We start from the raw sequence: 27894 nt of genomic DNA, 5'->3' as shown, positions 1-27894 counted from the left end.
TGGCCTCAGCCGCAGCAGTACTTCAGCTGGGTTTACTGCACATCGCTCGCTTCAGCATTGGCTAAACACCCGCGTCTCGCCGGGCTTGGGCCACAGGCCGCCAGCTCATCAAGGTGACTCAGACCTGTATATCAGCTCTGCAGCCCTGGACAGTGGCCGAATGGTATCAGCGGGAGTGACAATGGGAGCTGTATCTCGCCGAAAGTCATCTCGACAGACGCGTCCAACACGGGTTGGGGCGCGGTCCGCGAGGGCTCTCCGGTTTTCGGCCTATGGTCAGTTCAGGAAAAGCTCCTTCACATAAATTGTCTGGAAATGATAGCGGTCGAGTACGCCGCGGCGCTTTCTCCCGGTCATTCAGGGTCACCACGCCCTGGTCCATTCGGACAACAGATCTGTGGTATCCTACCTAAACCGCCAGGGCGGTGTCAGATCCAGGAACCTCTTCCATCTGACCTAAACGCATACTGAGTTGGTCCCAGTGCCACCTGCGCCGCTGAGGGCGACGCGACGTGCCAGGCCACCTGAACGACGGCCCGACAGACTGTCCAGAGACAATATTCCCCAGGGAATGGTCCCTGCACGCTCAAATAGTCCAGACGCTATGGCACCTATTCGGCAGAGCAGAGATAGACCTCTTTGCGCCCAAAGAGAACTCTCACTGCCCAATATTTTTCTCGAAGCGAGGACGCCGCTGGCCCAGGACTGGCCCAGACGCCCGCTTTACGCCTTCCCTCCCATCTCGCTATTGCCACAGGTAATGCAGAGGATCAGGAAACGCGCCACTCGGTGCTCCTCATAGCCCCGCATTGGGAGAATCAGACATGGTTCCCGGAGCTTACGCAGCTGTCACTGACAGCGCGTGGCCCATCCCAGTGAGAGCAGATTTCCTCTCTCAAGCTCAGCGGCACAATCTGGCATCCCCACCCAGAGCGCTGGGCTGCATGCGTGGTGATCAACGACTACCCGTCGCTCTGCCAGAAGGAGTAATAAACACCATCATACACGCTAGAGCCCCTTCCACGAGAAGACTCTATGCGCCAAAATGGTCTGTGTTCTCAAAATGGTGCACCGACAGAGACCTGGACCCGCGGAGATGTGGGGTGTCGCCGCTGCTCAGTATTCCTACAAGAGCTGCTGGATATGGGCAGATCCCCATCCACGCCAAAGTGTATGTGGCGGCCGCTATGGCGCTCGCTGAACCCCTGCACGGCCAGTCATGGGGTAAAACGAGCTGGTCATCCACTTCCTCAGGGAGCTAGAAGGATGAACCCCCGCGCTCCCATCGGTTCCTATCTGGGATCTTTCTATAGTTCTCGAAACTATGAAAGCCCCCTTTCGAACCACTTCAATCCGTGGATTTGAAATACCTTTCACTCAAAACCGTTTTTCTGACTGCCCTGTCATCAGTCAAACGTGTGGGAGACCTTCATGCGCTGTCTGTCAGCCATGCGTGTCTTGAGTTTGGACCAAGTGACTCCAAGGTCATTTTAAAGCCTAGACACGGCTATGTTCCCAAGGTGATCGGTACTCCTTTCAGAGCACAGGTCATTTCCCTATCGGCACTGCCAGCACCCGATAGCTGAACGCAACGCCAATCTCCTTTGCCCGGTCAGAGCACTGAGATTGTATACTGCGCGCCCGCCGCTTTCAGACGCTCTGAGCAGCTTTTTGTTTCGCTCGAGGGCGCACCAAAGGTCTCGCCGCCTCGAAACAGACACTATCTAGATGGATAGTGGACGCTATTGCTGCTACATATGCGTCAAAGACCTGCCATGCCCGTTGGGCATTAGGGCTCACTCCACTAGAGGCATGGCATCCTCGTGGACATGGTCCAGCTGGATTTCCATTCACGACATATGTGTGGCAGCGGATGGACTTCCCTCCACCTTTGTCAGATTTTACAATATCGAAGTGCCCGCTCTACAGGCAAAACTACTAGCGGTTTATCACGCTACAGCTCCCCTGGTGAGCTGCACTGATGGGTCACATTCCACACAGACCGGCACCGCCGCTCTGTCGCTCCCTTCCCACTATGTGCTTATGTATTACACAATCAATGACCCGCATTCTTGCCGGCCAAATATTATTTCCCCACTCATAAGGGCTCCCCGGTCCCCCTTAATTCCCTGGGGCTCATACAGTGGATGCTTGGCGCGCACAGCGTTGACAATGGGTTCCCGTGAGCGTAAGCTAGCTTACGCGATACGAGAGAACCTCTCGTGAAGAGAACGTATCGGTTACCTAACGTAACCTCGGTTCTCTCTAGATGAGGGAACGAGTATTGCGTAGCCGCCGTGCTCGCGCCTACGGCTGACTTTTCGCTTCAGTCAATGAAAACCAGGGTTCCAGCCTACGAACTACGCTTATATGCACTCTAGTCACGCCCATTTTGGCGGGCTTTGATGCAGTGAGCGCGCGGACGCCTCTCATTGGATGCGAGTTCGCCCAAGCTCGTCTATAGGCTGCAGCAGTTGCCGCAGAGCAAACTATGAGCTCGCTAGATAGCCCCGCTGAAGGTCTGCAGCTGCCGCACTGCGCTGACAATGGATACAAAAATTAAGGATAATTTTTTGGCTTCAATATCTCAGAAAAGATGAATCTTTCCGTAGCGTAAGCTAGCTTACGCAATACTTGTTCCCTCATCTAGAGAGAACCGAGGTTACGTTAGGTAACCGATACGTTTTCTTTCTTGTTTTCCTAATAATAGCTTTTTATATGACATTTTAATGAGTATGCAGCATATGGGTAGCTGACTGTCTGTTGCATTATGAGTGAGCTTGTGTGACTGGTCAAAAAAAAAGTGAATCACTGTAAACTCTACACTGCCATTGTCATCGCATTCAGCACATGACACCAGCATGCGTTTTCTATCCTCTCTGCATGAAAATCAACAAGCTGAAGATACATTAAACTAATATTGTTTTCCGTGATTGTAATTACTGTGTAAATACTTTTACACCATCTGTGGATTAGTGTAATTTTTTTTTCAAACCATATATGATGCTTCAGTTCAAATGTTCAATTTCTTTGTGGAGAAAACTTTAATATCTCTTATTAAAAATCAGCCCGTATTAATTTACCCAGCAAACACAGAAGGTTCCCCTAACCCAAGAGTTCGTACTGTACTGTACACCTACATATCCATGCTATTATCTAATCAGCCAATCATGTGGCAGCAGTGAAATGCTTAAAATTATGCAGATATAGGTCAGAAGCTTCAGTTAATGTTCACATCAACCATCAAACTGGGGAAAAATGTGATCTCAGTGATTTCGACCGTGGCATGATTGTTGGTGCCAAATAGACTGGTTTGAGTATTTCTGTAACTGTTGATCTGGGATTTTTATGCACAACACTTGAGTTGTTGATGTATACTCAGAATGGTGCCAAAAACAAAAAACAACCAGTAACAAAATTGAGTTTGTGGCATTTATTTGTGCTGTTGTTGAATATGCGAATACATTTTTAAATGTGACTAGAGTATCAGGGAAACTGATTTATGTAATCCTAAAATCTAAAATAGCAATGTTTGTAGAAAAATCTAATTTGATAGTGTAATGGATGATGAGATTATTTGAGTTACCACTACCCATGAATCACTCAAGAAGTACAACATTATAAAATATTAAGGAAATTACCAGAGACGGCCTTGGAATTGATATTTGTTAGATGGCTCAATTATTTATTTGAAATCAGAAATGAAAACATCATATTACACAGCTCTCTGGAATACTCAATTCTGATTGGTCAATGACGCATGGAGCGGTCTGTAATATGTCATATCATACAGTTACTCCATATATTGCGAGTCATTTTTTCTACTTCTCAGATCACACTGCAATCTCTACAAGTAAGCTAATTAATAGAATTTCAACTCATATAATAATAATAATAAGTCCATATCAATGTTTTATGTACATTTATTTATTCATTTAGCGAGTAGTCTTGTAATACGCTGCATACTGAGCTGTCAGAACTGTGATGCAATCCGGAGGAGGTTTACACAAATCAGCTGTTCAGCGATATTTTCTTCTCACATAATAACTTTAATAATTTCAATGCAAATCAAAATGTCATGTCCATTTATTCATTTATTTAGTTAGTTGCCATGTAATAAGCGTGATAAAGTAAAGTCAGCTGGTTGTTATCACAAAATAAATCCCTTTAGGGTGATACAAGACCAGTTGTGGTTTACACTCATTGAGCACTTTATTAGTAACACCTGTACACCTACTTATTCATGCGATTATATAATCAGCCAATCATGTGGCAGCATTGCAATGCACAAAATTATGCAGATACGTGTCTGGAGCTTCCATTAATCAACCATCAAAATTGGGGGGGGGGGATCGCAGTGATTTCAAATCTGGCATGTGTGAGTATTTCTGTACCTTCTGATCTTCTGAGATTTTCACACTTAACAGTCTCTACAGTTTACTCATAATCGTGCCAATACCAAAAAAAAAAAAAACATGCCTTATTGATGAGAGAGGTCAACGGAGAATGGCCAGACTGAGTTGAGCTGACAGAAAGGCTATCGTAACTTAGATAACCGCTCTGTACAATTGTAGTGAGCAGAACAGCATCTCAGAACATTGAGGCAGATGGGCTATACAAGCAGAAAACCTGGCTGCACATTATCCCTTACATATCAGATTGTTTTTTGAAAAGGAAGGTCACCATTGATAACCTGGTTATGTTTGAAAATTAAGACAAAAAGTATTTAGTGGAAGTTTTTCTTGTATAAAAAAGCTTATAATACTTTATGAAGGAAATGGTTTAGGATTCAACTGAAGAAAATTGGTTTAAGTGTGAGTATTTGAATTGGGTATTAGATTTCATATTGAGGACACCTTTCAGGTAAGAATTGGAGAAGAATTATCAGTTCTATATGAAATTGATAATGGAACTCTGCAAGCAGGGATGGATTAACCACCGGGCCAATTGGGCCATTGCCAGGGGCCTCTAAACCCAAAGGGCCCGAGCACTAAATAAATTATTTATGTGATAGAGATAAATGTCAGCCTTATGTGAAATAGCATTTGTTCGGCCGAATGCATGCTGGACGACAGCAGTGCGTGCAGACACTCGAGTGCGCGCTCAAGGAATCTGCGTCTCACAGGTGCAGCGTGTTTATTTGAAGGAATACAGAGAACAACGTCTGATTTACTAAACGCTTCCAAACACAAAGATAAGGTGCAGTTTACCCTGGCTGTGTACTAAGCTGATGGTTTAATTTCATATAAGCGACAGAATTTGTGTAACAGTATAGAGGTCTTTAAAATGGTTAAGTCCTGCATGTATTTAATATTTAATGATAAAGAGAAAGGTGCCTTAATACCCTAACTATACAGTATGTGCACAGTAACCTTTTGTAACATTTGGTTAAGTGCTAGAATTCACGAACAGTTATTCTGCTATTTGTCGGGACTTGAAAATTAAGAATGTTTATTGCCACGGATGTGTCAAACACAATCTCAGATTGCAGGGAATAACGTGCACAGTGAGCTATGAGCCTAAATAGCACAATACATAGATCTTCAAATGATAAAATCACATTAAAGTCAAAAAAAAATAATCTGTCACTGCCTGCAACATAGTAGGGCTTGTCTTAATGTATGGAAAATGTGTATTTCTGCCCGGGAAGGTTCACTTTCCATGAGGCAGCACACACTACGGTTTATAAACCTCTTTGGGAAGCTTTGATTTTTAAATTATTCCGCATTGACTTCCTGTGCGGTATGCTGAAAAAAATGAGTTGTGGCACAACGATCAAAGATGTCCATCCAGTGCGTGTTTACATGGCCCCGATGCAACTGTGAACAGCCTGTAACTCGCCCTATAGCCTACTTGAAAAACTGACTCAAACCTGGCTAAATACCTGTAGGTTTGCCAACACAGATCGGGTTGAAGACCTCTAAACACGTGCAGAAGAACTGAATAGTGATTTTGGCATTTGAAAAATCTTGCACATCCCTATTAATAACGCATGATTTTGGATCTGTTCGTAATTAAAAGGTACACATAACTGGCCATGTAAGACATTGCTTCAAACTTTCCTTCCATCAATTTGAAAAATCCAACCAAATTTGGCTCTCTAGTCAGATGATGTAGCGTTATGGAAAATAACTCAAAATATTTAATATGTTGTTAAAAGAGTGCATGAGGCCACCCACCAAGTTAAGAAATGGTCCTTGGGTTTAAAATTCTCAAAACGAAACTGCATTAGGGTTACATAACCTTGAATTTTTGGATCAGCCATTGAAAAGTGTATCAGAATTGAAATACCTTGGTTTGTGTTTTGATCAGAAGTTGAACTGGAAGAGGCATATTACTAAAATTGAAACAAAGTGTAAAAAAATGTATATATATCAATTGTTTGTATGCAGTGGCCAGCTTGATTTAGGGTGCTAGCTGCATCTCATTATTAGCTATCTATCAATCTTCAATATGTTCTGGTTTGGATTATGGGTGAATCGTTTTTGGATCGGCAGCTAAATCAGTCTTGATGAAATTGGTTGTGATACAGTCTAGAGCTTTAAGAATATGTTGTGGAGCAATTAAAATGTCACCTGTTACATGTTACCCATATTCAGAAAAAATCTTAAGGATAAAATCTTAAGGACCGTATGAAAAATGCTAATAAAAAAACAAAAACATATTATTTGTAAATTATATTCACCCTTTGCTAAATTGAAAACACTGCAACTAAACATTCTAAGATGTTTTACCTTTATTTTGTATTATTTTTTATGTACAGTAATTTAAAATCTGATGATTGCAACATGCTCCAAAAAAGTTGAGACAGGGGCAATTTAAGTCTAATAACAATTTGACGAGTTGAAATAACAAGACAATGTGAAACAGGTGATGCAGTCGTGTCATAGAACATAAGGAGCCTCCAAAAACAGCCTAGTCACCCAAGAGCAAGGATCATTCGAGACTTGTCAGTTTGCTAACTGATGCTTCAGCAAATAATCCAGCACTTTGAGAACAATGTTCCCCAAAGACAAATTGGAAGGATTTTAGGGTATTTCACCCTCTGCAGTGCACAAAATAGTTAAAAGATTCAAGGAATCTGGTCAAATCTCTGTGCGTAAAGACCAAATGCAATTCTTTACTATGCAAAGCAGAATTCCTACATCAACACTGTCCAGAAACACTGCTGACTTCTCTGGGCTCGGTCTCATCTTAGATGGAAAGTAGAACAGTAGAAATGTGTTTTTTGGTCCGATGAATCCACATTTCAAATCTTTTTTGAAAAACACAGCCGTCGTGTTCTCTGGACCAAAGAGGAAAAGGACCATCCAAGCTGTTATCAGAGTCAGGTCCAAAAGCCACTGTCTATATGAGTCAGGAGTGTGTCAGTGTCCATGGCATGGGTAACTCACACATCTGTAAGGGCACCATTAATGCAGACAGATATGTACAAATTTTGGAGCAGAGTTTTCACAGGACAACTTCAAACCACATACTGGTCGAATATGCAGAGTGTGTGTGCTATATTGGCCTGACCATCTCCAAATGAGAATGTGTTGCATTATGAAGCGCACAATGCAGCAACAAAGACCTCGTACAATTGTGCAGCTGAAGACCTGTATAATGGATGAATGGGGGAAATTCCACTTTTTAAACTTAAAATTGAAAAGGTGATGTTTCACAGTGGTAAACATTCGACTGGACCAGCTTTTTTGGAGTGTGTTGCAGTCATCTGAATTTAAATGACTGTACATTTTCAAAAAACAAAGGTATCTGTCTGTATGTCTGTCTGTCTATCTACTGTTTCGTAGTCTGTTTTAGCTGACAAATAGCGGTTCCCTCTCTACCATTCACTGAGGGCGATTTACAGTTTTTCTTGGTCACTTTGGTACATTTCTCAAATCACAACTGAAATTCTTAAAATAACAGATTCTTAACAAATTCTTAAAATGTTCAACCGCCACATCATCTAGTCAGTTATGCACATCATAAAAGCAATTTGTCATTCTTTTTAACAAATTGCCAATGCAATTCATGCAGTTGATTCTCTTTGGAGAACTCCTAGTGGTAGATTTTAAGTGAGAGATTTTATTCATTCCTGCAGATATTTACAGATGGTTCCAAAAAAAACAGTCATTCAGATTGTTGACATAGGAGTGTCATTTGTTTAAAATGATATATGGACATGTCTGTTTATACTGAAGAACTAACCACATGAATTGTAGTTGTGCAATGGGATGAACAGGTTAAGCCAGATAAGGTGGTAATGTGTTTTGATTCTTCTACTTTAAAGACTATGTTGTCATCTAGATCAGATAGGGAAGATTTATTAATGGAAGTATACACACCATTACACAAATTACAGAGATTCTTTGTTTCTTTGTATATTGTTAGGTGCCTGCACACGTTGGAGTGCTAGGGAAAGAGGTGGCTAATAGATTAAAGGCCAAAAAATAAAACGTGTAAAAAGCACTACAAAACAAAAAATGAGACAAAAACCTAAAAAGGGAAAGGTTAAGCTATAAATGGCAGGTAAGATGGGACAGAAGCAGCACTAGTATGTGGCTTTAAAATACAATGCACTCAGTGGTGAGGGAACAGTACATTTGTGGGAATAGAAGGGATGAGATTTGATTTAATAGATTAAGACTGGGTCAAAGATGCTTAAAATCAACTTTGGCAATTATGTGCAAACATGGAAATGGGATGTGCGATGGCTGAGATGTGGAACATATATTGTTGGTATGTAGTAAGTATAATATTTATTGAAGTAGTTTGTTTGATTGAACACAGAGTAAGCCAGTGAGTAATGTGTATATTTTGGGGGCAGGTACAAAGGATGCAAAGGTGTGTGTGGAACCACACACACCTTTGCACCTAATTTTACAGCAGCAGCAGCACGTCAACATGCTTAACTTAGTATGTCTGTTTATGTTTTAGCTGTAGTAAGTCTTTGTATTTGCTCTGCAGCAGCAGCTTAGCAAATCTAGTCCAATATCCTATCAACATGTCATACACACATTAACATGCTAAATCTTTCATAGAGTTGTCATGACTAAAATGTACTATAGATATGTTTATTTAAGATATTGCTTTATCTTTATGCTTGTTGGATAATCCATAAAAAAACATTCTGAGCTGCACACAATAAACAGAGACTGCAATGCTGCCATCTGACTTAAATATCAATTCACACATGCACATTTATATTAATTAAGTCTGTACATTTGTCATATTGTCTTAACAGACTCACTACTGCGTAGTCATTTTAGATGTGTTTAATTTAAACATCGCTCTATCTCTATGCTTGTTGTTAGAAAATCAGTCTAACGAAAATGTGTTCTATTATTTTGTAGAATTCAATTTGAAGTCATTTTTCATGCTTTTCTGGATTAGATATTCTGCTTCGGGCATATCCCTACTGTGAGCTATATAAGTCATCTGAATCCATACAATATCTCAGACTATAACAGACTAAAATTAAGATGCTTGAAAATCATATTCAGGTTTTTTGTTATTTATTTTTAAGTTTGTGTTCCATGGATAAAAAAAATAACAGCACACATGTTTTGAACAACATTTAGGTTGAGTAAATGATGACAGTGAAACATTATTTTAATATTGTTGCTCATTCTTGCGGTGACTCTTTCTGCTCCGTGTTGTTACAGGACATTTTTCAAAGTGATTGGTATGCACTACAGTTGAACACAGTGATGAGAGAGATGTTCAGAGATATTAATGGAGTGATCTACTTTGATGTCTGGCAGATGACTTCCTGTCACTATCTACATGAAAACATTCACCCCGGTCCTGTTATCATTGCTAATGAGATTGACATGTTACTGTCTTATATCTGCCCTAACTGAAACACCAGACACAATATCATAATGTATGTTAATAACTTTATTCATACAGTATGATGCAAATTAAAATTAGGAGACTTGATCTAAATTAGAGAAGAGGTGTAATTTAACGGATTATCTCAAAGCGCACTTGAATTACATTTCTATCATCACTTAGTTAATGATCATATTTATCTTCTTTATTTACAAAACTTAACACAGTGATTTATGAAACATTTTATAATAATATAACTGTTATAATCTTTGTTCTGTCACTCTGACATCTCTAAAAATATTGTTATTTGTCAAATGTGTTTTAATTAAATTTTTTTGTTATTACTTGTTTGTCTTGGGTTATTTCCATTCACATTTTTGCAAACAGTTATATTTGTTCATCCATAGTTTTAGTGATATTTAATATAGTATTTTAACACCCATGAGAACGATACAATTGTGTTAATTGTTTTGTTCAAAGATCAAAAAATTAATGAAATTTAAGGTACAATAAAAGCAGGACTGTTTTCAAGAAATTAAAGCAAGTATTTTCTGTTTCAAAACAGGGTAACTTTAATGGTATGTTTTTAACCATAAGGGTTCCCACTTGACTTTCCCTAGTCATGCAGTATTACAGAGCTGAGCACAACTAGAGAAATATTAACCATGAAATATACATGATTTTTACAAAACTTTAGGAACGTTGTTTATTTCAATGGCTTGTCCATGCCTGGGTTCCAGGGTTTACTTTAGGTATGTAGGCCTATGTCCTTTGAGAAGGATACAGTGGGTGTAGAAATATATAAGTAACTAAAGCAATATCTCTCGAGCAAGAGTGCTGTTTGTGTTGAGTGGCTGTAAGCACGAGGCTGCAGGCATTTTATAAAAAATGTAATCAGCCAAGTAAATAAATAAATAAGAAAAACTCAAGGAGCATCCCATAAACCCTCTTGTGTGGGGAACTACTTTCTAATGGCAAGGATCAGCTGTTGCTAGTTCGAAAGATGTGCCCAAGCCTCCATTAATAATTTGAAAGCATCACTTTAAAACTAGTAACAGTGTCTTGGGTTGTTTCTAACAATTTATTGGAGTAACAACGACATGTGTGAGAGTGTGTGTGATTGAGAGAAAGAGAGAGAGGCAGAGAGAGACTGAGCTTGTGTTTATCTGCGAGCAGCAATTAACAGTAAAGGCTGATTGATAGTTCTGTATCGAACCTACGCCATAGGTTTGCATCTATAGTTCTGCATTGGTGTGTCTGCTAACCAAAATACTAATGTATTGAGAGAAAGTGCCTTCATTTCTGGAAAAAAGATACATTTCATGAATAAACAAAAGCAATGTATTCATGGATTAAAAATTATTTATTAAATTAATGTTGCTTTAAAAAAAAAGAGTTCATCAAAATATATGACCATATTTACTCACTTCTCCAAGGGCGGCACAATTATGACGAGAAACTTCCTCTCGGATGCTCTGCACTTCTGTTTATCTGCTAGACAGTGTTACTGGTGATGGCGAGCAACATAGGCTCTTTTAAGACATAACATAAGGAATTTAATTGTCTTTTACTTTTTTAAATAGAGGTCATTGTACTATAAAAACATTCTGTAAGTTTCAGAACTGAAAACTTCCTCCTTAATAGAAAAAGATAATTTATTTATAAGAATTTAAATAAGCTGCAAAAACATCTCATTTGGAATTTGTGGAACTTGTGACGTCACAAGGACCAAATACATCTGCATATGACTTCCTCTTCAGCAAGACATCAATGCCTATTTTTCATCATTGCACTCTTGGCCCCACCCACTTGTGCTCATTCACACAGGTGAAGAGAGAGAGATGGCCTTGCCATGAGAGATTCATCCAAATTCGACTTGAAAACTCACCTTGCTGAGCCAATCTGGATTGAAATGTTTTTCTGCATCAACGTTCAATAGACGAACAGCTTTGACCCTTATCATACATCTTACGCTACTTTAAAAATTAGTTATAAAAGTAGACGAGTTATTAAAAGTCAAGTTATTACTCTAAAATGGAGACCCACATTGTGTTTCATTCAGATGCACTGTCTGGCTGTTGTGCTGTTTTGAAGGCATCCTGGACCAGTTTTGCACCCATGTGTGCTATTTTTAATTGTTAGTGTTTTGTAAACATGAATTAGATGAGTCTTTGATCATTTTGATGTGTTTCAGGTGTTGTGTGCCGCTTTTTATGAGTGGTACAAGTACAACTTTTAAAAACATGTCTCATTTTGCTGCTTGCACTGCCTGGGAGAAACACATGCATTCCTGTGTGTAAACAAACATGGAAGATGTGAGATATGAAAACCAGCGTTTCTGCTTTGGCCAGTTGAAGCCGGTTGAACACCCAAGATCACTGTGGATTGTATTATGTTTTCATATTCAGAACATTTCAGCATAGACTGTATGTGTTTTTGGCTCATATCAGTGTAGATTGTATGTGAACCAGACACAATATGATTTAAGCTTTGCAAAGGAAATGTTATTGAAGGATGGGGCCGTTAAAACACTATTTGACCACAAATCTGTAAGTAAACAATTTCATTAATCAATATTTCATGTCATGACTGATTGATAGTTTATGGTGCTGCTTGAGTAAACAGTTTAATACATTCAGATACATGTTGGATGTGGGTTTGTGGTGGTGAGGGTGTGGTCAAGCATTCATTTGGGGAGAGAGAAAGCAGTTTTCACCTGAGATGAATTGCTGGTAACTGCTGTTTCTGTTCACAGTGAGAGACGGGGAAAAAAAGGGGCCAGACCTCAGAGTGGGATAGAGAACCCAACTGACAAGTCTTGTGTGTGTTGGCCACTGCCATTCCCAGAGCATTTGAGTGTATTTGTGAAGCTTTAGCATTACACCGTAAAGCGAACGCGTTTGTTATTAATACATTTTCATCTCGGTACTGAAGAAGTCCATCTTGCATCAGGTCGGCCACAGCCCAGAAGAACACCAGCATTTCTGCTCCTGGATGCCGAGCAAAGTCAGCTGCTCATTTACCTTTACCCAGCAGCTCCATAACGCCTGCTGGCAGTGGATGCTGGTCAATGAGGTAAGCTATGTGGAGGATGTCATCAACCTGGTGGTCCTATAGCAGTTCGTCTCCCAGTTGCTGAAGGGGATGGCTTAGTGGGTCCAGTGCCACCAGCCAGCATCACTGGACAAAGTAATCCAGCTGGCTGAAGACCATCTGGCAGCGTATATGGGGACCGGCGTACCCCACGCCCTTTCTTCCATTAGTATCTCCTCCCCTGTTCTCTCTCCTCCCTCCTTCTTTCCATCCTGTTCCGTTTCCCCGGAAATAGAGGAACATTCCCCCAAGACGGTCTCCCCAGTCATGGGGGTTCTCTACTCCCACAAACCCCATCTCTCCCCTCTTCTCATCCTAGGGGATGGTGTCCACTGCCACGGGTGTGGGCGGGAGGCTTGGGCCGGTCTTCTGGAGTTGCAGGGAGCCAGGCATGTTCGAGAGTTGTGCCCAGTAATGGAGATGGGGGCCTCTATCCAGATCCCCGACACTCCACAGACCACCCCCGATCAGGCAGGGATGTATCAAATACCCGTGAGTATTAAGGGAATTAATCAAACCTCCATTCATTAATGCTTGATTCAAAACAGTGCATTGGAGGCAAATAATTTGGTGAAGGTGAGGTGTGTGTACGGGGATATTCATGATTATCCTATAGTGATCGTCACAGTATTATTCTGGGGACAAAAGCATAATATGGAGGCGGTGGTTAGTCCTCGCCTCACCCATAATTTTGGGATCTAATTGGCCAGCTTTCCGATCATTATTGAAGGTGTTGTGTGTGGATGGGTCCTGTGAGAAAGCAAATAGTGTGGGATGTGCTAAGCGCTAGCTGGTGAGGCGTAGCCTGGGCCATCGGCAGCTGCACCGCATCAGGCTGATGCTGGGGAAGAGGAGGTGTCATCCTCCCCATCCTCAAACAATTCCCGGCAGGGGATTTTCCACTAGAGCAGTCATGAGACAAAACCCTGAAGCACACGTTTAACCAAGTGAAAGTGATTGATTTTCAATGTCTTCAGCCGGGCATCGCACTCACATATTCATTGGCTGGGCATTCACAAGGATGTTCGCCAGTGGTATGCGGCATGCCGTAAATGGCAGCTGGTGAACACGCTGGCCACTCCAAAAGCGCCATTGTGCCCACTTATGATGATTGAGGTTCCTTTCAAGCAAATTGCCATGGACAATTTGCCGTCGGGCCAACATCTCAGCACGTAGTGTTGAGGCACTCTTCAAAATAATTTCTGATTCCTAAAGAAATCATCACTGATCAGGGCACTGCTTTTATGTCATGTACACTACGTGAGCTGTACGAATTATTGGGTATTAAATCAATTCGGACAAGCACGTATCATCCACAAATGGATGGCTTGGTCGAACGATTTAATTAACCTTAAATAAAATAACTCGGAACTGGGCTAAGTGGCTCAAACCCCTGTTATTTGCAGTGCAAGGGTTTTCCACATTTGAATTGTTATATGGTCATAAGCCCCGAATTGGGCCCTTTGAGGTCACACAGCAATTTGTGAACCTCAACATACTAAAACCATGGAGAGAGGTGGTCCCTGTATACTTGGCGATGGTAGTTCTGGAGAGAGAGGAGCTCGGACCGGAGGTGAATCTAAAGCCAATAAGTTCACCCCGTCTCCACTTGTGGAGACCACCTCTCGCTGTCACAACGTACAGAGTTTGCCAGGTTGTAAAATAATTTTTCTGATGTGTTCTCGCCTCTCCCCGGTCGCAACCCCAGGGGTAGTGGTACGTACCACTTACCCGAACACAAGACAAATGTAGTACGGGAAGAATTAAAGGCAATGCTCGATATGGGGGTAATAGAAGAATCCAACAGTGATTGGGCCAGCCCGGTGGTTCTGGTACCTAAGAGCTAAGGTCTGATTCTCTGTGGATTATAGAAAAGTTAATGCGGTGTCAAATTTTGATGCTTATCCAATACCTCGGGTTGACGAACTGCTCGATCGGTTGGGCAGGGCTCTCTTTTTTTTCAACATAGGATTTAACAACGGAATATTGGCAGATCCCCTTAACGCTAATGTCCTGTGCAAAAAACAAACAGCATTCTCCACACTGTTTGGTTGTTTTTAACTTGACATGGCGTTGACATGGCGTCTAAAAAGACGAACAAGCCATCAAAGACTTGTCTCTAGCACACGTTTACATTGGAATCAATTATAAAATGGCTTGGACGGACACAAAAACATGCCCAATGTGAATGGCCGCATAAGTGTAAGTATAAGACTGGAATTTTGTAGAAAGGTTTGGTCACACTTGCCTTGCAGTGACCAAAACAAATTAAATCAGAAACTTCTTCTACTTGAACTTCTTCAGTGTAGCCTTTTGTCTATTCCATCTTTGCACACTCAATCAACTTCAGGTGCATCCTGGGAAGCTTTTTAAGCAGTATGGAATTATTTCATATGCTGGACACTTGATGGCTACTTATCTTTAAAAAAATAAATAAGAAAAACAAATAAATAAAGAAAAGGTTTGTATAGACCTCTATAATTAAGCACAGTTTATTAGAGTACAGAAATAATCCCAAGCATTTGACCATAAACTGTAAGATCAAAAGTTAATTTTTTTCCTCCCCTTTACTCCCCAATTTGGAATGCCCAATTCCCAATGTGCTCTAAGTCCTCGTGGTGGCATAGTGACTGACACACAAAGACAAGAGCGCACGCGCTCACACACAGACACGCACACACCTGCATGGAGAAGAGGTGATATAAATAGAGATTGCTAATGTGACGTCATCGTGACGTATTACCAGTGGTGAACGCATATGAGTATATATGCAGTATGTGTATATAGGAATGTGTGTGTATGTAGACATATGTTTATACATGTATATTGCTTATGTTCAAATTTTGATACAAATAGAATAATATTATCATAGATGCCATTTAATTTATTGCTGAGTTTATTGCAGAGTTATAGATCATGATCAATATTTTTGATTTCTGGTTCCGACAGACCTAAATAAAGTAGCCTAATTGTGAGTTGAACGATAAATTAGGTGTATGCCTGGCTAAATAGATAAGTCTTTAATCTAGACTTAAACTGAGTGAGTGTGTCTGCATCTCAAACAGTGTTAGGGAGACTCTTCCTTAGTTTAGGAGCCAAATATGAAAAGGATCTACCTCCTTTTGTGGATTTTGATATTCTAGGAACTATTAACAGGCCAGAATTTTGTGAACGTAATGAGCATGATGGAATATGTAGTAGAACCCATCCTGACAGAGAGGCCGCTATGGAGTGATTATATAGGGTGAGTAGGGAAGGTAGAAGGAGAACAAAAAAAACTAATATGCTCGAGAACTGTGCTGTGTGAGTTGCTCATCCTAAATGTGAACATATAAGATAACCATTTGTTACATGGTGTCAGAAGTGGTTCCTTTATAACCTGTAAGTAAACGGAAAGAAGGTAGAAAAGGAGGAAGCGAATGAATTACGGGGGCTTCAACCAAGTTGTGTTAAACTAACAAAATGAATCAGATATTCTCACTAGCACCGCTGGGAAATTTCAACTTTGATGAGCCCAGCACATGGCCTCAGTTGATGCGTCGCTTCGAGTGATTCAGAGTTGCATCGGGCCTTGCAGAGAAGGCTCTGGTTATCAGGTAAACTCGCTTCTTTACATAATGGGGGAGAAGAGCGATGATATTTTAAATACATTACCCCTAAGTGAGAAAGAATAAAAAAAATGCTACGCGGATGTTAAGAAAGCTTTAGATGAGCATTTCATTGGGAGACATAATGTTATCTACGAGAGAGCGAAATTCAACAGCCGATTTCAGCAACCTGGTTTGTCAGCAGAAAGCTTTATCACTGATGTTTACAAGCTTGCAGAACACGGTAAATATGGCGAAATACAGGAAGCAATTATCAGAGACCGTATTGTAGAGGGAATAAGAGATGCAAAGCGCTCAGAAAAGCTGCAATTGGATCCAAGTTTAACACTGGATAAAACCATAACACAGGTCAGACAAAATTAAGAAATTAAAAAACAGCAACCAATAATAAGGCGTGACAAGTCTGACACAAAGGAAGTGAATGTGGATCCAGTGCTGACAAGAAAAATGTCAAAAGCGAAAATATTACCACATAAAACAGAGGGGACAGCTAAGAGAGCGCATAACACTTATAATACAGCACAGAAAGAAAGACAAATGGGAAGTTGTAAGAAACGTGGAAAAAGCCCTCAACACTCATGGAAAATGTGTCCGGCAAGTGAGGCTGAGTGTAGTAAATGCCGGAAAAAGGGACATTTCGCCATAGTGTGCAGGTCAGTGCAAAGATTAGAAATGATAGTAGACAATATGCAGGCGTCTGCTTTTATGGGAGCCATTCAAACACAAAAACAAGACATGGCAACAGAAAATAAGCGTGAATGGAGAGCCAATCACTTTTAAATTGGATACGGGAGCAGCAGTAACGTCTATTCCAGCATTTGTGTATTCAGTAGGAAAACACGGGGAACTCAACGAGGCAAAGAAAACCATTTTGGGCCCTAACAGCATACCTCTGAAGGTAACTGGTACATTCCATGCTATTATACAAAAAGACAAAAAGAAAACCCAGCAAGACATATATGTGGTAGATGATTTGGTAATGCCCCTGCTAGGTCTGCCCGCTATTCAAAGCTTGCAACTGCTCCGACAAGTGGGTGAAGTACATGAACAGGGAGAACAATACAAGAACATGTTCCCCAAGGTCTTCTCTGGTCTGGGGAGACTACAGGGCTGCTATAAAATTGAACTGGGTGATGGAGCCACCCCATATGTACTGTCCGCCCCAAGACGAGTACCGCTACCTCTCGTAGATTAAGTAAAAGCGGAACTTCACAGAATGGAAAGTATGGGAGTTATTTGCCGAATCGAAGAGCCTACCAAATGGTGTGCGGGAATGGTTGTAGTACCAAAACCAAACGGTAAGATCAGAATATGCATCGATCTTACAAGTCTAAATGAGAATGTGCGTAGAGAAAGACACATACTTCCAGCAGTAGATGACACATTAGCACAGCTAAAAGTTGCTGTGATTTTTTCAAAATTAGATGCCACCTCAGTGTTTTGGCAAATCCCCTTACATGGAGATTCGGAACCACTGACTACGTTCATCACACCATTCAGCAGGTACTGCTTTAGACACCTTCCTTTTGGGATATCTTCAGCTCCTGAGCATTTTCAACTCCAAATTTCACAGCTCATTGCAGGAACAGCTGGAACCCTCTGCCATGCAGAGTGTTTGGTAAGAACAAGAGACAACATGATGAGAGACTGTGTGACTTGCTGAAAAAGTTTGAAAACGCAGGGCTAACTCTAAATGACAAATGTGAGTTTGCGGTAGAGAGAGTTACATTTCTGGGACATTCTATCAGTGCAAAAGGGATTGAAGCAGACCCAGACAAGATCAAAGCCATTCTCGATATGCCAGAACCAACAAATGTTGAAGGGCTTTATGGGAATGGTCAACAATGTTGGGAAGTATTCTCCCTAAGCTGCCGACTCTTAACAAATCCATTGAGAGATCTGTTGAGAAATGACAAAACCTGGATCTGGGACGCGCAGCAGAAAGAGGCGTTTTTGCAGATTAAAAAAAGAACTTGGCTCACCTGGTATCCTAGCACAATACAGTTCAAAAAGTGAGACTATCGGGTCCACAGATGCATCCTCATATGGCTTAGGAGGGGTACTTATGCAGAAACAACAAGATGGAGATTGGCGGCCTGTAGAGTTCAAATCCAGAAGTTTAACACCCACAGAAACACGATATGCACAAATCGAAAAGGAGGCTCTCACGGTGAGATGGGCGTGTGAGAGACTTAGTGCATATTTGCTGGGACTAGAGTTTACAGTACATACTGACCACAAACCTCTAATTTCATTGCTAGGCAACATACCAATTGATGACTTACCTCCAAGAATTCTTAGGTTCCGGTTAAGGATGTTGAAGTTTAAAGTATAACATTGTGCATGTTCTGGGAAAAAAAACTTGTCACTGCCGATGCTCTGTCTAGGGCCCTGTCTGGACCTGAAAAAACAATTGAGAGTGAAACATTGGAGGAAGAATGCAGAGTTTTTGTGGATTTTGTGGCTCAGCAGCTCCCTGCAACAAAAACAAAAATAATGCAGATTAAGGAAATGCAGAAAAATTATCCAATGTTTAAACAACTGAGGGAGTACACACTAAAAGGCTGGCCAATGCATCGAAAAACTGTTCCAGAACATTTCATGCCTTATTGGTCACACAGAGACGATCTTCATGTAGCGGATGGGATCCTGCTCAAAGGAGAAAGAATTTTGATCCCAGGACCGATGCGGAGCGAGATGCTTGAGAAACTTCATCATGGTCACCAAGTCCATTGTGAAAGCACACATTCTATGTGGTGGCCAGGAGTGACACGTGACATCAGGGAGCTGGTGGAGAGATGTGACATCTGCTGTCAACATTCACAGCAGCGCACAGAACTGTTGATGCTGACGCCATTACCAGCAAGACCCTGGCAGCGAGTGGCAGCTGACATTTTCCAATGGGAGAAAAGTCATTATCTCATTGTAGTCGACTATTTCTCACGTTATATTGAAATTGCTAACTTGCCTAACTTCTTGTAACTTCTACTACAGTGGAACGACTGAAAGTTATCTTTGCCAGGTTCGGAATTCCAGAGACACTTGTGACAGATAATGGACCTCAATTTGCTTCTTCAGAGTTTGTGCAGTTTTCCCAAAACTACGACTTTGAACATGTCACAAGCAGCCCAAGATTTCCTCAGAGCAATGGAGAGGCAGAGAGAGCAGTGCGTACAGTGAAACAAATACTGAGCAAAAATCAAGAACCACAGAAAGCTCTTCTGGCCTACAGATCGACTCCTTTAGCTCATGGATTCTCACCTGCAGAGCTCCTGATGGGGAGGAGAATAAGATCTACAGTTCCTGTTTCAACAAAAACTCTCAGTCCGACATGGCCAGACCTAAAGGCTTTCTGAAGGAAAGATAAGTCTCTAAAAGAGAAACAACAGGAAACATATGGATACAGACACAGAGTAAAAGACTTACCAGCCATCATTCCAGGTCAGAAGGTTTGGATCAGGACGTGATTATATAGGGTGAGTAGGGAAGGTAGAAGGAGAAGAATAAAAAAACAAATATGTTCGAGAACTTTGCTGTGTGTCTGTGTGTGTTGCTCTTCCTAAATGTGAACATATAAGATAACCATCTGTTACAGAATATAGTGTGGTTGAAAGTTACTTAAGTACTGCAGAGCTTGACTATTCAACGCTTTTATGTAGTTAACAGAATTAAAAAATGAATAAATAATTAAACAGGTAGCTAATGTAACGATATGCTCTTCATGACCTATGACTGCGAAGGATTGAATTTGCACACAAGGAAAATTATGAGACAGATGATTGCATAATTCTGATTATTAAAATGTTATAAGTAAAGAAATATATGAAGTAATTACTATTGTGCTGTGACGGAATATCTGATTAAATTTAGGCTTTATTCCTAACCAATTTAGCCACAGTACTGAATAAACAGGTAGGATTATTGTGGTTATTTTCTATGAGTTTGCTAAAATATGCTGATCTGGCAGCTTTTAGTACCTGTCTGTAGCTACAGATACTATCCTTCAATGCACCTCAAAATATCTCTAATTTTGTATTCTTCCACTTGTGCTCCGTTTTCTGAGCTGCTCTCTTGAGAGAATTAGTGGGATCATTGTACCATGGTGCAGGGCTTTTTTCTTTAATCGAAGGATCAATATCATGAGTGCTAGAGAAGACTGTATTTATATTTTCTGTTATTTCATCGAGTTCTTTTAGACTTTGGGGCTTATTGTGTGTGTGAGATAGATCTGGAAGATTATTAGTGAATCTATCTTTAGTGGTCAAAAGAATAGTTCTACCTGAATGATAGTGAGTTGTAGAATGAGTAGCATTAGCTGATAGCAGCATACAAGAGACAAGGTAATGATCGGAGATGTCATCCCTCTATTTCTATAGTATCAACATCAACTCCATATGACAGAATTAAATCTAGCATATGATTATGCCTGAGTTGGTCCTGTCACATTTTGTCTGACTCCAAGAGAGTTGAGAATATCGATAAATGCTAATCCCAATGTGTCATTTTCATTATCTATGTGAATGTTGAAGTCACCAACAATTAAAGCTCTATCTACAGTAACTACAAGATCTGATACAAAATTAGCAAATTCACCAAGGAATTCAGAATACAGCCAGGGTGATCTATATACTGTAGCAATGGCAAAATACAGAGTTTTTCATTTATATCTGACAGTGTCAAATTAAGCCTTATTAGTTCAAAAGACTTAAACTTATATACTGTCCTCTGAGTAACACCAAAAACTTCACTGTAAATTGTAGCAACACCTCCTCCTCGACCCTTCAGATGAGACTCATGTTTATAAGAATAACCTGGGGGAGTAGATTCATGTAATCTAATATATTTGTTTTAGTTTATGTGACCTGTGTGACATCTCAAGGTAGCTAGCAGATGTTCAGATTAACCAGTTTGTCTGCTTCCTGACCTGAGCCCCAGTAAGTCAGATACTATCATTATTAAGACTATGAGCCAAATTACTAGAGAGGGATCCCTGGAGTGATGGAGTCCATTTCTCTTTAGCAGGTCAGGTCTACTCCAAAAACTCTTCCAATTGTCTATACATAAATCCTATACTATTCTCCGGTCACCATTAAGACATCCAACCATTCAGTGACACTAATCTACTATAAACCTTGTCACCATGATAAGCAGGGAGGGGGCCAGAGCAGATTACTGTGTCTGACATTGTTTTTGCAAATTCACACACCTCTTTAACATTATCTCTAGTGACTCCAACTAGCGAAGCCGACATCATTAGTGCAAACATGAATAACAATTTTAGAAAATCTACGTTTAAATGTAGCCAGCACTTGTAAATTTAATCTGATGTCAGATGCTCAATCCCTGGAAATGCATTGAACAATAGTGGCTGGAGACTCAGTTTCCACGTTCCTTACAATAGAATCACCAATTATTAGGGCTCTATCAACATGATTCACAGTGGGTGCATCATTGAGTGGGGAGAATCAATTGGAAACCCTAACAGGAATGAGAGACTGGTGTCACTTTGCTGAGTATGTTGATGGGACATGACCCAAATGCCCTGCTGCTGGGGCTCTAGAGCCAGAATCAATGTGTGTGTTGCTTGTTGTATTACCCGCATCCGAAACAGTATCTACTGGCTTCTCTTTTTGGCTCACTGCCCAGACAGCAGCTGACTCCAAGCCGGATCAGTCTCCAACTCGGCAAATCCGTTTTACAGTCACATCCATGTTACAGTCACATCCTTTTTTTTTTTTTTTTATTTTGTTCCTTAGAACCAGAATGTTATCTAACTCTTATGTTATCAGAGGGGATGCTAACATGAAGAAAGTCCATAGGTCTGTAATTATATGTAATTGACCAATTTTAACTGCTTCTATTAATTTTTACTGTTAAAGGTTGCTGCGTGGTATATTAGTGATGGGCTAGCATTAATGTTAATGCTTAAGACCCTCATTTTTAGAATTAAATATATATATATATATATATATATATATATATATATATATATATATATATATATATATATATTGTGTACATTTGTACACATTTGTGTTATCCATAACATTGTTCAGTCTGTGGAGGGAATATATGTAGTGTTTAAAGTTTTTACAGAGATGGAAAATATCTTCAACTATCCAATGAGCTCTAATGAGTCTTTATTGTGTCTCAACCTACAGGACCGTTTAGGGTAGCCAAAGCATCGCATATCTCTCACAAGTGTGTGCTCCTTCCTTACAAAGATAGATTTGTTATAGTAATAGTGCACAGGTCTATTAGTTCCAGGATATAGGTGGGGTTGTGGAAGATGAGGGTTTAAGAGCAGAGTAGTGGGAGACAAAACAATTTATGCTGACTAAAGACTGACTTAACACTTACAAGAAATTACTAAGAGCTGCTTTACTCCACAAAGGTTTCTGGATACTTGTGGATTTTGACAATTTGAGTATCCACAATAATTAATAATAAAACTGCTGCCAAAACTAGTTGCTGCAGCCCATTTGAGACAACATTTTCCATTAAAAAGTAAAAATATACAATGTAAGTTTTAGTAAGTGCTACTGTTAAGGTCGATGTAAGGGATAATGTGCCATGGGTAGGTCATTATAGTGAATTTAAACTTAACCGGATAAAGTCCTTGAATAAGTCAAATTTACTCAAATGTCCAATTTTATTTTGAATTAATGTTCACAGTGAGGTAGTGGCTGCTGAGTTAGCACTAACACTAGATTATCAGGTGGTATTGTACTGTAAAAAATTGTTCAGTACAGTAATTGTCACATAGCTGGACCAGATTTGGCCCTAATAACCATAAAGGAATCTGCATCTTGTCCGGAGTTGGCCGAATGCTGGTCCAGATGATAAAAAAAAACTGATTTGTTGAATGGATATTGCCCAGAACATATGAAGTGTCTGGGCCAGATCTGGGCCAGGTGATTTTGCTATCTGGGTGACCTCTACTAGCGTTCGAATGAGCGTCTCTAACTCATTAACCTTCTCCGTCAGCCTGACTAATTCCTTACATTTATCAGATGTGAATCCCTCACTGCTGATGGAAGAAGCTATAGTAAACATGGCATGCAATGCAGGAAGAAATAACATGAGTGGAAGCCATGACTTACTGCAAATGTTTGTTGTTGTTGTTCCTGAGCGGTGAGGGTTTGAGATCGATGTAAATCCCTCACGCAGTTGTTTGATTTTATGGTTGTTCTTGATAAGTGGTGCTTTGAGATCGATGCAATAATCCGTGTAAGACAAGAGGAGAAAAAAAGTGTGCGTGCTGTAAAATGTGAACAGTTTTATTTTGAAAAAATATAAAGTGGATGTGTACGGAAAATACACGCAGTTGAATCGCGATAAGAGAATAATGCAGGGGGAAACCCGATGTGCACTGGAAAATGGCAGCTGTTAAGGATTAAAAGATGAAAACAGATAGATAAGCAATGCTTAAGCTAGCATGCTATAAACACAGACTTGAAATGCTGTAAAATGACAAAGGATAAAACAATGAATGTATGAGAATAAGAATAAGCAATGCTAAGCAGGCTAGCAGGTTACAAACACTCATGCAGACGAGAGAAGGAAGGACACAAGTGCAGATGGCATCAATGAGCTTTTAACACATTCTCTCTCGAGGGTGAAAAGAACACAAACAGAACCAACTGAAATAAATACAAGAAGAACTGAACCAACAGGGAAGGAAACCAACCAACGAATGAAACAATCCAGCCCAGGACAGCAAACACACGGAGCTAATATAGGGAGAGAAATCAAACAGATTAACGAGGGACATGTGAAACCAATAAACTGATAATGAGCAGAAAAGGAGGTGGCATGACTGCAAGACTGAGGGACACGTGGCAATACAGAAACTAAACAAAGCCACACGCTCTCACAGACACAACACCCGGATGACACGAGCGCATATCGCCAGAGACAAAGGCAACATGCTCTCATGCCAAATGACAGACAAGGTGGGCTATTTGCGTGAGGGTTCGGCCACAAAAAAATAGGCACCAAGAACAAAGTGGCTGAACCGCAGCACAACATGACAACGGAACGCGATCCAGAGGGTCGTCACAAGTGCATGCCACAAGAATGATGTAAGAGCTATGCACTCCTGCCAATATCAAACAAGACAAGAGAATGCATGTCAGGGCCAAAAGGTCGAGCCATGCACTCTCACTTAGACTAGACAAGACACTAAACAAGAGTGTCAAAAGACAACAAAACACAATTAACATAAATCGCTGAACTCTGACATCGTCTTTAGTGACACGGGACCTCATTCGACTCCTTGTACCTCATCCATTTTTTTGAGTTATCGCCACATCTCTAGTATTCCTCAACCTCTCTCTTATGAATAGAGAGATATTGATGATACGCTCTACATCTAGACACTCAGGTGAATGTCGCTAAAAATGCAAGCAGTTTGGCTTTCTCAGACTGTATGAAGTTGCAAACGTTAACTGCCTTGCTAACGATTAGGCTAAACCAGTCAACGCTTGAATATTTTTCTCTAGCACAGAACACGCATCATCTAAGCCTTGTGCCACTCTGCACACATTGCCTCTTTTCCCCGTATGTAAGTAGACATTAGGCGCACATAAGTTAATGTGGTTCAAGAGCGCCTTTAGACCGTGACATTTTTTCCTCTAAATTGTGCTTTATTAATCAGCATGTTGCAAGCCTTTAATAATAAACAAATAGATTTCTGTTCTCACAAGGGCACCCCTGAAATCCCATACAGTATCATTCCTTAATCACAAGGTCTTCTATGCCCCTATACAATATGTAACAAAAGATAAAAATGATTTGAATGTAAAAAGTATTATGCTTCAAAACAAACAGATGATCTTTTAACTTTCATATCCAACAGTACTAGATTGATAAACTCTATAAAATATTTTTATATTTTGGTTGAAGATCCCTCAGACCACTGCTTTGGCTGTCTTTGGGCCCCCAATGCAGTTTTGTATGGACTATTTTGACTGTTTAAGACTCTATTTTTCATCTTTTCTTCTGCCAACTTGTAAATTGAAAAAATTTAATTGCAATGTGCAAATGTGAATGTATATCATGATAAATATGGATATTGAATGATATGAAAAATAATTTCGTTATAATATTTTAAGCCATATCGTCCAGCCCTAATAGTGTCACTTTTTAATATATTTTTTGCGCTTCCATAAATCAAATTTTTATGATTATTTCATATCTATATAAGTTTACTATCACTGTTACCTATTCTTTGTTTATTACAAGACAAAAGAGGTCTACATTCAAACTAATTTTGTGTTGGACGATGGAAAGTTATATCCCTAAAAGTCTACAAACACCTGTTTTAACTAGAGCTGTCAGAATTAACGTGTTAACACAAGCGAATAATTAAAAAAATTTAAAGCATACATTTTTCTTAACCGCGATTAATGCATTTACCGTTAATATAGCATAAAACAGCATAAACTCTTATTTCTGCCCGGAGTCATTACACTGACGCACACTTCACAACACACACACAACATCGCTTCTGCATCAGTGATAAAATGATGGAGAAAGGATCTTTCATACATAACAAGTGCCTATGAAATAATAAAGTTGCTTTCTTGTGTATCATTGCTATTAATTTGACTTGCCTGGCAAATTTCTTTCTAAATACTCAAAAAACTGCCTTGAGGTGGAGTCTCCCATCATGTAGACAATCTTGTTTTTAAGACAATTTCCCATTTCTGGAGGACTGAAGTGCATGCAGAGTGTTACATACAAAAACTTCCAGAATTCTTGCATATAGAATCCCGCAGGATGTGCTTTCCACAACAGTGAATAGTTTATCCAATCAGAATTTACTCCATGTTCCTTGAAAGCGAATCGTGACGACTGGTTCACAAATCGCATGCTCGAAACCGAGTGCTTCTGAAGCAGCACGTGAGTTTGAGCTCCACTCCTGTTAGGAATGCAGACGAGGGCAGACGAAGAGTGGGGATCTAACTGCGGGTTTTATTGAAAACAAAGTGAAAACAAACAAACAGGAACAAAAGAAACATCCACGATGGGAAAACTGAAACTAAAACATGAAAACATCGAAGGAACACGGACTGGGAAAACACGGCAGGATGAACACGGCTAGACAGGTAACAGCGTAAACATCAGGATTCATAACATCTGAAACATTCAAAACAGTAGAAACATTCAACGATCGACCAAGGAATGGAGAAACAAACAGGGTTTAAATACACAGACACAGGATGATCACAAATGACCATCAGGTGCGAACAATGACAGATTGATGAGGGCCGGGAATCATGGGAATTGGAGTTTTTTTGACAAAGACTAGTGAAACAGGGCAGACAAAAAGGGAATCGTGACAACTCCGTTAAGCCTTCAGAATTTCTTCAGAATCCCTCAACAGTTCAAGTGAATAGGCATCAGATTGTCAGATTAATCAGCCAATCAGATTGATTTATTTGTGCTTTGTGGGTGTGATGTTTAGCATATGTCCCAGTCGAGGCCTTCTAGCTGGCCTTGAGTGATGCAATCACGCTTTATGTGATGTATGCAGGGCCGGAGTGGGACTCATTTTCAGCCCTGGAGTTTCATGCCTTAGACCGGCCCACTTTAGTTCACAACTGACTATTAAAATAATGTAATTAAAACCTCAGTATATAAGTCTGCAACAATGCACTGTTCTCTACAGCCTTGTAATTCATTGTATTTTTCTAGGCATTTTGTATATTTACTAGGCCTATCGTTTGATAAAAACATAATGGGTCACTAGTAACACATGGGCATAGAAAGTTGTTATAGGCCTAGTGTAACTAATATGATCATGTTTGCTTATTCACACAGCTTACCTGTGTCTTCCACAGTGAGAGCATCAATCTCTTGCATAGGCCTACAACTGGGTCCTGGCTCTGCTTCTGACACTAAATCAAATTTTACAAATTGTCATAGTTCTCACCACAAATCTCCTCTTTTTACAAAGCTTTCTGATCAAGTCAAGTCAGTTTCATTAATGTAGTGCTGAATCATCTGGTATCATTAATTATCTCAGGGCATTTTTCATTGAGCAGGTTTACACCATACTAGGGCCGCAACTAACGATTGTTTTGATAATCGATTAATCTAACGGTTATTACAATTATTATTCGACTATTCGGCGATTATTGCAACAATTAATCATTAGCTCTTAACCGATTATTCAGCTTGTGTCCTGACTTAAAAGGTTGTATTAAACGTGCTTACTAACAATAAAGAGGATAAAATCATCTTTTAAAAATACCTCAAAATGACATTCACTGAATTAAAGGGATAAAATACTTTTATTAAGTTTAACTCGGTAAAGAAATTCACTGCAAAAAAACTATTTCTATCAAGTGTTTTTGTCTTGTTTTCC

General features: G+C 40.1%; 1 protein-coding gene across 5 annotated transcripts in view; it reads left to right on the top strand.

Moving 5' to 3' along the window:
• LOC127634169 (NXPE family member 3-like) overlaps positions 1-27894 on the top strand; it is a 190878-nt gene that overhangs the window by 25638 nt on the left and 137346 nt on the right. The window contains exon 8 of one of the 5 annotated variants that reach the window (XM_052113590.1): positions 9651-10101. The exons of the other annotated variants lie outside the window; for them this stretch is intronic. Coding sequence (XP_051969550.1) covers positions 9651-9848 — 198 coding nt within the window. The 3' untranslated portion in view covers positions 9849-10101. Of the gene's footprint in view, positions 1-9650; positions 10102-27894 lie in introns of those variants that run through there. 5 annotated transcript variants of the gene reach the window in all.

Source organism: Xyrauchen texanus, chromosome 41, assembly GCF_025860055.1.
Source record: "Xyrauchen texanus isolate HMW12.3.18 chromosome 41, RBS_HiC_50CHRs, whole genome shotgun sequence".
NCBI classification, from domain to species: domain Eukaryota; kingdom Metazoa; phylum Chordata; class Actinopteri; order Cypriniformes; family Catostomidae; genus Xyrauchen; species Xyrauchen texanus.
The sequence above is the reverse complement of the archived record's forward strand: the minus strand, read 5'-3'. Positions and strand labels throughout refer to the sequence as shown.